The following is a 12,746-nucleotide window of genomic DNA, read 5'->3' on the forward strand; positions in this document are numbered from 1 at the left end:
TACTTTATATTTTTTTTGATGTACCAACAACAAAACAAGGTACTAGAAGAAATCACAGCAACTCCTTCATCTGATTCTGCTAATATCACATTTGCAACCTGTTCACCAATGTCCCTACTCTTCTATTCTCAGCATTTGGTTTTTGGGTTTCTTTTGTTTGTTTTGGGTGGTTTGGTTTTCGGGTTTTTTTGTTGTTTTGTTGTTGAGTTTTGGGTTTTTTTAGCAGTGTGCTACATGTTAACGCAGCCAGCTGAGTGGTAATGTTAGCATGAAGGACAGAACTGTATTTTAGTCATTTTACATTTTTGACAGAAGGCTGTAGTTCAGATCTACTGGATTAGATAACCAGAAGATCTCCCCTCCCTCACAGTATACTGAAACGTAAGAAATATTATGATATCACATTATTTTATATCATCATCATATATTGGCATATTGCTATATTAATATATTACAATATACATCACAATCATCATTAGTGCATATATTGTAATCGTGATATATTTTTATAATAGCCTTCATTGCTTTGAGGAACATAATTTCAACAGAATTAAATTAGTTGATATCAGATATTTTCACTCTAGAATCCCCACGTCCCTATAGGGTTTTTTTACCATATTATTCTCATACATAAAAAAATCCCAGTGTCAAAATATTTACTCTACCTCTCCCCATGACTACTTTAAACTTCAGCAGGTCTGCATCTGCAAACTTGAAACTTTTTTCAGGGTAGCATAACAAAAACAACTAACCTGGAGCAGTGAGATAGCTATGAAGACACCTGCAACAATGTAGATATTTCGGGGTAACCAAGCTTCAAGTGCAAGAATACATCCTTTGACAAAAATCTGATCATCCCATTGACTCTTGCTCTGAATGTGGAGAGGAAGAACAAGAATTTAACCAAACTTCAGAAATAAATGTATGCCCAGATTAAACCAGGGAATGTTGGACATGGATGTTAGCATCTTCCTGCAAATCCTAATAGAATATTTTAGAATTGGCAGATAACACAATTCAGAGTTAGACTATTATAACTAATAACATTTGAAATGCAAGTCCTACCCCTTTTTGTAACACACCTTTCCCTTTCTCCATTCCATCACTTGTTTTCTCCACTCTCCCACAGTATGTTTACTTCAAACAAAGGAAAATCTCTACCACTCCACTCGTAGTATGATATAGCACTGCCAACTGGTTCACAGAGTTTTAAGCTGACAGCAATTCCACCGTTTTTATAGTTTTGCCTATGCAGGCATAGAACATGACAAACAGCAAGATCCCAGCAGCTTACCTTCTTCCTGACATCATAGCCACACTGTGTATTCACAACTTTTTGCTGCAAAGGAAAAAAAGATATTATTTTAAGTCAAATGAATTCTAGTCACTTATGTTCACAGGAAATTTTTCTCTTTTAGATTAACACATCAAGACTGTCAGAGCCAACCACTTTAAGAAGCTTTTTTACTAATACTCAGCAAAGCACTAGCAGAACACAAGAAAAGTAATTACAATGCAGAGGTGTATACTACCAGGAAAGCATCCTCCAACAGAAATCCCAGCTGCTTCTACCGTTTCGCTTTCAACTAGCAATGACTTTTTAGCATGAAGCACAGCAGCTGTACTGGCAGCATACAGATAAGACATCTGCATTTCCAAGATCAGTTTCATGTTAGCTATTTCACATAACACCTAAACATTGAGGTAACAATAAAGGTATCAGGCTGATTTATTTAAACCTGCTGTGCAAAAACATGCCTTACAACTCCATCATTTCAAGCGGTATACAACTTGCTATCCCAATCAGTTAAAACAAGTAACAGCTGCAAGCCATTTGAGCCCCCTCAGTCAACAGCTGAAGCTCACGCAAAGCCAAGCGCCAAGATACACCTAGACTTGAAGACAAAACACTCCAGTTGCAGATCCCACGTAGGAAGATCATAAACACCTTCTAGATCACAACCCTACACAACACAATGACAGTATATATCTCCAAAGATGCAAAGACATTCCTTTTAAGACATTTTTTGTTTTCTCTGTGTAAGACTTATGAAAACGTATGTATTGCACAATTACAGCATAATATACACAAGGCATAGTGAGTTATATAGAAATACTAAGAGCAGAATCTCATATTAAAAGATTTACATGTGCTTATGTCTCCTTAAATACAGCACGAGAAAGTTGTAGTGGAATAGTACTGCTCCAAATTAAAGTAGAAAATAATTACTGGGGAATGCGAACACTGAATAATTCCTTGTCAAAGTTTTTCCTTGGCTCACTTCCAAGACAAGCAAAAGCCATAGTACAACCTGCCAATGGCTATCTGCACCACACAAGGACTGCTGGACTCATTTAGAACTAGAACTATTCCCACTAATACTATAAAGCATTTATGTTAGTTCCTACCTCCACGTTTTTGCTTCCAGTGAAAGGGTCAGATTCCTAGTTTAGTAAACAGATCTAACCAATAAGCACCTAAATCTTGCCAGAAACAGAATTGGTTCAAACTGAGTTTCTGCATGCGCACTTTATTAGTTGCCGATTAAAAAAAAAAAAAAAAAATCATCAGCAAATGCAGTTATTCCTACTTATCTGGCAGAGAGATGGTGTAACATTAATTCTAACTGGGGCAAGGACAGAGCTTAGACAGCACTCTCAGATCCCTACAAGCTAAATAAGAGGTCAGGAATTCAAGTAAACAATACATTGGGAATAAAAAAAAAAGTAACAGTCACCAATACTTGCAGACTCAAGCCATACAAAAATAGCTTGAATACCTGATGACAATACATTTTCAGCTGTGTAACAGGTTACCACATCTGGACTCTAAAAAGGATGAAGCAGAAACATGAAAAGAGTTTGTCTGTACAAGAGTAATTTTTGATCACCTAGGAGACCTTTTAAAGCCCTAGTCATCACACCTTATTCAGGAATTCCTTCCTTTCATAACTCTCCAACAACATCACATCAATACAAAGCCAGGAAACAACTTACAGCAGGATCAGGTATACAACAGGAAAAAGGAACGCCACACTTCTCACGACTTTTGCTTTCACTGCTGCAGTTGAAGTATATGTTAAAGTCCCAGTCATCTGGACCCTGGGCACCACAGCAATGGTTCTGCAACAGATAAACACACACTTGGCATTTGGGGGTATGTTAGAGACAATTTATACATTAAACTAAATCTCTGGAATGGCATTCATTCATGACCTTCACTTTAAGAGTGTGAAGAATTAATGGCAGAGTGGGGAAAAAAAAAAAGAGCAAACAACACTGCAGCTTTATGAAATCAAAGCAATACATTTGGCATACTACTCTAAATATGTGTCAGCATGACAAGCGAAATCATAAGTTATCACTTTAGATGTAACTGCTAGACGTACATCTATAAATGCTGCAACAAAACAGTTTATACAAATGCTTTGTGCCCCATTATCTCCAAGTCAACAAAAAACCAGAACAACTGCGAAGAATGTTTCTTTGACTCCATCCTTAAATATTCATGTCAACAAGTTTTCTTCTTGTTTACTTCTTGTAAAAACTGGATCCAGACATTTATGAATATACTTGCTTTCTTCTGAATGAAAAGATTTTCATATCCAAGTGAAATAACTAGTGAAGTCTCACTAGTGCAAAGGTCAGTCAGCTGCATAAGTATTTCACATAAGTTTCTTGACCTAAACAGCATAAGGTAATTATCATAATTGCAGGTTGGAGAAATCCCAACCTTTCAAGGAATGTTCAATTCCTGGAAATAATAAAAGCTAATTTCTTATTAAGTTATGCTTTGCAGTCTACTGGCCTGAGTATTTAAGGGTGCAAATCTTTCCCTGTAACGTGAGTTCTTGAAATGTTATACCATCACAGAGATTTTCCTGGTACATGAAGTCCCATCCTTTCGGGATATCTCTAACCTCTCTCCTATGCCCGCTGCCAACCTCCAAAAAAGGAAGTAGTATAATACACTGCACCTTGTATTAAACTGCCTGCAAGTCCACCAAAACCTGAAGTCAGTAAATGGATTCAGAAAATTACCAAGTTGGGACAGACACAGATGCAAACAGAGAGCAGAACTGTTTGCACAGTTCCCACAGGAAATATGATGAGAGCGCTGAACAGAACGGTCAGAACAGAAAAAAATGCCAAGAAAAGAAAAATTATATTAAGTCACTAATTCATTTACCAGAAAAAGCAAAAGAGGTTCATTTTTGCCTTCCTAGTCCCTCCTCCCTCACACACCTAAACCTTAGTAAAAGGCCATACAAGCACTAAACAGGCTAATCTATTTTAGTAAGGAAGAGACTATGAGGTCATGCACTTTCAGGCCTGAAAGTAATATAATTAGCCAGAGCAAGGAGCTGCCTACAAAAAGCCCTTCGGGTCCTAAGGCACACACTGCGAACAGAGCAAGTCAGCCTAAGGAGCACAGCTCCTTTAAAGACAGGCTTCAGTGAGGCATTTGAATACACTGCTGCACCTTGTTGTTCAACCCTTGCAGAACCGCCCTTGCTAATCCCCACTGCATACTTCCCCTCCTTCCTCAGTACTTTCAGGTACGGATCAACAACAGGCTGACTCACATTTTTCTGGTTTTTTCCTTTTTGTGTTCTATTAGCTTGTTAACCTGGCTAGTGATCTCCTTTTAGTAAGCTCAGCCTTTTACTTTCATTGAAAAAGTATTTAACTGGAGTTCAACTGTAAATCAGCTTAGCATATTGGCCTGGCTGACTATACTGAAACTAGATAGAAAGAGCAACAACTGAGTAGACAACACTGAGAGAATTACTGGTGTTGGTCTTGGCCAGGAGAAGCCCTACCTTACCAAAAGCTAAGGCAAAGCAGCACTGAAATCCATCCAGGCAGCTTAGAGGATGCTTTCCTATCAATGTGTACAAGACTGAATGAACAAAACAGTTAAGCTGCTGGTAATATACAGCCGACCAAACCAGTAATCACTCTAAAATGCGCTTTGCTATCAAACTGAGCTGTGATTTTTAAACATGATCTTCTAGCAGATGAAACAGACAAAACCAACCTTCTTCCATAAAAGGAAAAAAAAAAAATTTGAAGGAGACAAATATTTTACCTCTTTGTGAAGTACTCACATGAGTACTCTGTTTCTCTCCATATGTATTTTTTTAACCACACACAAATAAATAAAAATCAGAAGAGTCACACTCACTGGTTGTTTCCTGGGCATGATTACAAAAGCAGCTGATTGAATGAAAACCATCAGGCCCTTACGAGAACAAGTCTTGTCATCTCCTGGTGTACATCACTATCGTCTGGCAACTGAACGCTTTTAGGTACAGAGGAGCATAAAATTATTTCATCCTTTTTTGACAACTAACTGACTAGAGACTAGCCTTTCCCAGTTAACGAAAATCCTCTTTTGCTTCAAGATGAGGTACATCTCCAAAGACAAAAGGCCCTGTGCTGCATCCCTGAACAAGACTGCAGTGCCTCTTAAAATAACAGTGCAGACTACCAGTTCCATTGCACAATTTTTTCAGGCTATTTTTATTGCTCACTTCACTTAAACTGGTGCAACACTGATCAGAGCAGGGGAACAAGTCAAGAAGGTCAAAAGGCAGACAGATGCTTGGCAGAGCTTCCACATTTACAGTCAGAACAGCACTGTGTCTTAGAATATATTGCCTCCGTGATGCTTTCAATGCAGAAAGAGCAAAACAGCACATCTGTAACATGACACTATTAAATGTACATAATATATACACAGATGTGTATATATTATTATATAAAATATCTATTCATATTGTAGAATATGATAAATTTATTTCAAAAAGGAAAACTTCCAAATCTACGTATTCTCCTAGAATGCATGAAAAGTGACAGGATATAAACTTACAATTTTCTGTAGCGAATCAATGAGGTTCTGGAGGTCAATATCGTCGCGGTAGGATTTAATGTTATTCTCAAAGAACTCCTTGACCCTGTCCCTCACCCAGTCCTGGAACAGGAAAGCCAAAACTGCCACTGCCAGCTCCAGCAGGAATATAAACACAATAGCTCCACAGAACTGTAAAAAAAAACCAAGTCCCAATTAGGAAATATCCATTCATTTTGAGTGCATCCCTACTTCAGCTCCACCAGAAACAGACAGAGAATTAGGTTAAGATTCTCATTCAGTACAGATACCATAAGAACACAGCCCGTTAAACGAGAATACAACATAAAGAAACCCCCAAAAGTAGTAGAGTTATCTTTTTGATTTGGTCACCTGAACTTGACGCTAAAATAAGCACCATACCACAGTCATTATGCACAGCACTGAAAATAATAATAAGCAAGAACGTGCAAAACACAGGGCCAAAGTAGTCTTGATGTTACCTCTTGGATTGTTTCTAGTTTTATAATTTTTTGTCCAGCTCCACTGTTTTCAGATCTAAAGCCAAAAAGAAGCCTCAGTACCACAAGAGCCATTTAAGAAGATTTCACACCAAAGTCCAAGTTTTGTCCACCAAACATTTAGAAGAAATTTTAAAGTGTAAGACATTTTGTTCTTCCTAAACCACTATATCGTCTCCTCTCCATGATTCTTTACTGACTACATGTTCCAGAACACCATATTTGGTATCTTACATACACAATGTTAGATTCCAGTATATATACTATAACATCACTGTATAGCAGAATGAATGAGAAAGGAAGAAATGTTTTCCAGAAAGGGGAAAACATACAAAGGTTTGAACCTACACTGCTTTTAACACTCCCCTGAAAAGCCTTTGAGTAATGGTAAGTTTACCATATATACTGTAACAAACCAAACCGTATAAATTAATTATCTGGGTTTGATACTAGTTCTTCACCCATTGTTCCCTGCTTTCACAAACCTAACAGTCCAGTTATATAATGATGGTACTTACAAACTTCAGAAGGCAGATGTTTTCTCTCAGTGCCCCTACACAACCAGCAAATCCCAATGTAAACATCACTATTCCCACCAGTAAGACAAGAACCACTGGGTCCAGACCATGAAGACCAGTCACCTTCGTCAGATCAGACAATACACCCTGAAAGAGAAACAGGGTAACAGAGAAAGGTGAACACTTAAAAGCATTTTTCATTTAACATTCCTTCTGGATGTCCATGATTCCAGATGAATCTGTTGCAACATTCTCCTAGGTCTATTTGTCAAACAAGCTTTCACAAGATGATGCCAAAAGCTAAGTACTATTACTGAATACTCTTCTAGTTTTAAGGCAAAAGAATTTATGCTCTATATTAACTTGAAGTACATCAATAAGAAGGGCACTCCAATTCCAGTCTCTTAAAAAATGCTAAGGAATTTTTCCAGTCCTCATGTTTAAGTGGCAGAAAGGGAGAGACATGGATATGGGTGAAACTTCGAGGGAAACAATCTTGGTTTGGTTTTCAAGGGAAGATGATTTTTCCTCTCATTGTTTTAGTTATACCCCTTCTAGTGCTGAATAGTCTTAGGAATCATCCCGTATTTTTGCAAGAGTTGGGAGAAGTATAGTCTAAATACTCCCCTTTCACCCCAGATAAAATTCTTACACCAAAAGAGGTTATCTATTCCCTATTAGATAGTTGCAATTTTCCCAGTTTAGCAGCACCTTTTTTTTAAAAAAAAAAACTATCCAGAGGCACAACTTATCTTGGCATAATCTTGCCTATTAAGCTTGTCTGCCTAGAACTTAGGACAGAAATTCTATGTAAATGTAATGTTAACACAGTGAAGCTCTTATTTCTAGATTAGGTTTTAAAGAAATTTTTATATACCAGCTACCATTAAAATTCCATCAAATACATATAACACAAGCTTCTCATCTAATGTGCAAGAACAAGATGCAACATGCAGAAGACAGAAGGAACAAACAGCTGAAACTCTTAAAGTTAACAAGAACAACTTGTAGAGACATCCATGCAGCCTTGCAATAGTCTGTTTGTCATACACATCATCAACAAACAGAACATTTTAATAAGGGAATACTTTCCCTTTAAAACAGAAGTAGCAAAAAAACCACAGTACAATATGCTTTGTAATAAATAAATAGAGTATGTTTACTTTTTTTTTTCCTTTGTAAAGTACATTCTGAAGCTAACTATGTTTAGTGTAAGAGGAAGATATAAGAAAGACTCGAAGTAATCAATACAAGCAGTCAAAGGAATGTAAATTCTCATCTTGCTACTCAGGTATTTGTGCTGAAGTGCAAAGAATACACATGCTAAAAGAATACCTTGGAAAAATCCCTATCACTTTGTATTTAAATGCTTACTTAACAAAAAAAATGTTTTCAATATACAATTAGAAAAAAATGTATACATGGAGAAACTTCATGAGGTGCTGAAAAGACAATGATTAACAGCACTATAGTGATACACAGGAGTTCATCTTCCTTTTATAATGTGTTCCATAACAGACCTTGTTAGACCTGTTAACTTGGCAAAACAATAGAGTTATTTTTACCAAAACTGGTTGAAGGAATGAAAATAAGAAAAATATTCAACTGTAGAACTCAGAATTGCCTTGCAATACCTGGTGACTAACAGTCAAAAGAGCCTATTAAAAAGTGGTCTCCGTTTATAAATTTCCCAGCATTCAGAAAGTCTTGGGAAGCAAAGACTTTTCTAGTTCGTGTCACCAGTGACGCACTTCATTCTTACAAACTGTAAGACCTCACAGCTAACTATCAAACTTGGTCTACTGGGTTAATTATGAGTGTCCCACCTAACCAAGCCTTAGCTCAGACCCACGACCAAGGAAAATATGCCAAGATTAGCTAGGCTAATTCAGTGTCTTTGTAGAACCAACACTATGAAACCAAACCCTGTATGACGGATATTGAAACTTTCACAACTATTTCCAGCCATCTCCTTTCCACACCCAAACTCAAGCTTTTTCCCCCCCGGACAATCTCACACAAGCAACATTTTTTGGAAGAAAACTTCCTCTGATTAAAGCATGTTATGAAGAAAAGCTGGCAGGAACTGGGCTCTATTATTCACCCTCAGATGTTGCTGGTTCACAACAGTTTCTTCATGTTCACATTTTATAATATTCTCTTTTGAAGAGAAGGTTGTGGGTTGGTTTTTTTGCCAAACAAAAGATGTTAAGTGAAAAATCCTTAAGGAAGCAAACAAGAGGATTAATTCAGGGGACTATCTCATTCCACCTCACTCATCTCTCTAAAGATGCTTCTGCCTGTGCCATCTGCAGGATGGTAAAAGCTCTCCGAAGCACAGGCTGCCCTTTATAACAGCACCTATATTTCATACCAGCATACAGGAATGAGGTCTGATACCTGAAGTCAGTGTCAAAAAAATCCAAGAACAAAACTCAGCCTTCAAGACTTCCTTTCCAGCAAGCTAAGAGTTCAACTGCACAATACTTAACCTGTTTTCCGCTTTCTTTAATTTTGTAAGCATTATGCCACCATCTCAACTGAAGTATGTTGGCAGAAAGCAAGCATGGATTGCCCTTAAAAGAAGTGTTTAAAATACCAAAAGCCAAGCCAGTTACTGTCTTGAGGTACACTAGTAGGGAAACTACAAACTACATCTAAGGACAGAGTTTATTTCTTATAATGAAGTTCTGTAAACTGGATGTTGGTTGTCACAGTATCACACTGCCACTAATTATAACACAAATTACACGGACATACCTTTAGTTTACATAACGCTGTATACAAACACAAAGATCAGCAGACTAAAGAATAAGTACACTTCATCACAGAGTAAATTAGGGTTGGAAAAGTCCTGTCTAACACAGGCAGTCCCAAACCCAGACACAATACTCCAGATCCAGCCTCACGTGTGATGAATACTGTTGGAAAAAGCTCTCCCTCAACCACTGGCCACATCGGTGCTAATATAACCCAGTATGCTGCTGGCCTTGACACGGGGGCACACTTGATATTCAACTTACTGATCAACAGGAACTCAGGTTTTTTTCCCGCAAAAAGCTGCTTTCTAGGCGGTCAACCCTCATCCCCTACTGACACATTGGGTTGCTCGATCTCAGGCACAGGATTTTGCACTTGCCTTTTTTCTTTTTAAAATAAACTTCCATCAGGTTCCTGTCAACCTATTTCTCCATGCTTTTGAATTCCCTCTAAATAAGTCTTGCTTTGAAGTAGACTGACTGCTCCCTCTCCATTTGTTATTAGCCATGAGCTTGCTGGAATGAAGTTAGGCTGACTAGCCTCTAGTTTTCCAGATCCCCCTTTGTGTCTTTTTTGAAGTGGTTTTACCAATAAAAACTGGTTTCCTGATGAAAGGGTTCAGTGTTATTCACATTGCTCCCATTAACTTTCTCTTTAGTGACTTTTGCACTCTCTTGGGTGAGAGATAAACATCTATCCAGTTTTTATTGTGGAGACTTAAAATTTTGTGCAGTTTAACATTGACGTGACCGTTCCAAATATTTCCTTATGACCTTGTAACTGGGTTTTGTTAATTAGGTACACCAGTTAAAGAGACTGGATTTGGCTCAAAAAGGTAACACAAATCAGGATGAGTAACATTTTTACATATAGTATTTTCAACATTTCTCACAAACCACTATTCTGATTTTGATATTTTGTAAGAAAAAGATGCACAGGATTTATAGACAGAAAAAAAGGCTGCTGAGGAATCAACAAGAAGTGTAATCCCAGCAGAAAAAAAAAAAAAAAAAAACAACAACCCCAAAAAAACCAGGGAAGGTAAAGGCACCCAATATACTTCATGTTGCACTGGGAGACAGGATGTTTGAAACTTCCACCACCTGTAGTTTATCTTTGAGTTTACCACTGCAGCACAGCTTCTGGAATGTTTTTCTCCTTCTTCCCATCTATTGTTCACCAAGATGTTTATCTGTAAACACACAGATCCACATATCCATATCCCCTATGGCTGAAGAATGGCACTACTGTGAAAGACTATCCACACAGCACAGAACAGACATGAAAAGCACGTACAGATTTCACAAGACATTCAGAAGTTCAAAACCACAGAAAAAGCTTTGAAGCCCTTATCTGCAAGGTATGACAGAGAGCAGAAATAGTTTAGGCAAAATTTAAGAAGTCAAGATAGAAAGAGCCTGTCCTTGCCTTTTAGTAACTTCAGCATACCATAAAGTCCGTTTGGCAAGTGGAGGTAGTTGTAAGCTAGTAATTTCCAACCACACAGATCCTACATGCCTCTTTACAGAACAGAAGACAATGTCTGACCATGAAAGAATACAAATTCAAGACAAGTTTAACATCCTCCCTGAAGGGTTGGAAAGAAAATCCTTTTGTAACAACATAATAGAAGGTAAATGCATTTGTGTGTGGAGATAGGCTGCTTACTGTACATCAATAACACTATCTAGTTGTGGGAAGGTGTGCATGCACATAGGCCGCAGGGAGAAGGAGAATAAACATCCCAGCATTAAGATCATCATCGTCAAACTCTTTCACTTCCAAAAAGCAGAACAATCCCACAACCTCTCTCTATGTGGGTAGCTGCTGCATACAAGCACTCTAAAGGAACTGTTACACTACAATGGTATTGAAGTGTTCCTACTCAGCAGCACAATGGAACAACTGAGGGCACCTGCCCCTCGCTGTTAATTAAGATGCAGATCAGTAAATCTGCTAGTAGTTGTCACTTTTTCCTACTGCTTGCAGTCATATTAAAGGCATGCTACTACATTCATAACAAGAGGGTGAACCATTCATTTCTATACCTAAACCATCTCTTCTCTTGTAAAAGAACTCCATAGGTACATGCCCACACAGACCTTCTGTGATTGAGGAAGTTATTCAGCTGAAAGAAACCTTTGCCAAAAATAAAGGTGTTATTCAGATTGATCATGCTCCCCAATTTTGTCTCTCTACATGGAGATGCAATAACACAAGCAGCTCCACGGAGAGTAAAGTAGAAGACAACAGATGGCCTGCAGATTGGAATACTTCAGAACAATGGTCCCAAAAACATTGTTTTAAATAGAAAAAGATATCTTTTACATTCCTCCCAAATGCTTCTTGTTTTTAATAAAAAGAGGTGGGTAGACATGCGTATTTTAGAAAACAGGCTTTCAAAAGAGAACCTGTTCCTAAAGACTATTCATAAAGGTTAAAATCTCCCTAGCAGCCTGCTCTTACAAGTTTACAAAAAAGGTCTAGAAATCAAGGCTCACAGCTTAATACCTGATGAGGGACAAGAATGAAACTAATTAAAACCAGTTTAGATCATTTGAACATGGTCCTGAGCTCAGATGCTACATCTAACCTTTGCTGCCTCCTAAGGAAGTAGTTTCACTGGGGCAAGGAGCAGGGGGGTGCAGCCATCAAGCAAAGACCAGTCATTTCTACACTTACCTTTTCACTCCATGCCCAGAGACCAGCTGCAAGGAAGGCCACCCCAGCTAGCTAAAACAAAAAGGAAAAAAAAAAAAAAGAATTAGCTATTCTAAACACATTCTCAAAACACAGCCAGTAGCACTGTTGCTCAAGTAAAATATTCTCTGTAATCTCAGACAATAGCCATGGGATATTCCTCCCCATTAATCAATCTCTTGCAAAAAGGATTTAGAGTGCTTTATTCCATAGCATTCTTGCATATTTTTTTTAAATTATTTCAATTTGATTTTTCATGATTACTCAAGAAGCACACAGTCCTAAATTAACAGTTCTATACAGTAGTGTGCAAGTTATCCATGTTCCAATGACTTGCTCTAAACCTTATTCCTGGCACACTAATGAAGATTTCAGAATATTTAATGCATTTTG

General features: G+C 37.8%; 1 protein-coding gene across 1 annotated transcript in view; it reads right to left on the bottom strand.

Moving 5' to 3' along the window:
• Positions 1-12,746, bottom strand: part of TSPAN14 (tetraspanin 14) — a 41,679-nt gene that overhangs the window by 4,945 nt on the left and 23,988 nt on the right. The window contains exons 3-8 of the mRNA XM_056351576.1: positions 12,336-12,386; positions 6,894-7,040; positions 5,876-6,046; positions 2,998-3,123; positions 1,295-1,339; positions 753-872 (exon numbers count right to left, since the gene is read on the bottom strand). Coding sequence (XP_056207551.1) covers positions 753-872; positions 1,295-1,339; positions 2,998-3,123; positions 5,876-6,046; positions 6,894-7,040; positions 12,336-12,386 — 660 coding nt within the window. The remainder of the gene's footprint in view (positions 1-752; positions 873-1,294; positions 1,340-2,997; positions 3,124-5,875; positions 6,047-6,893; positions 7,041-12,335; positions 12,387-12,746) is intronic.

The sequence above is a fragment of the Falco biarmicus genome, chromosome 9 (genome assembly GCF_023638135.1).
Source record: "Falco biarmicus isolate bFalBia1 chromosome 9, bFalBia1.pri, whole genome shotgun sequence".
Classification (NCBI taxonomy): domain Eukaryota; kingdom Metazoa; phylum Chordata; class Aves; order Falconiformes; family Falconidae; genus Falco; species Falco biarmicus.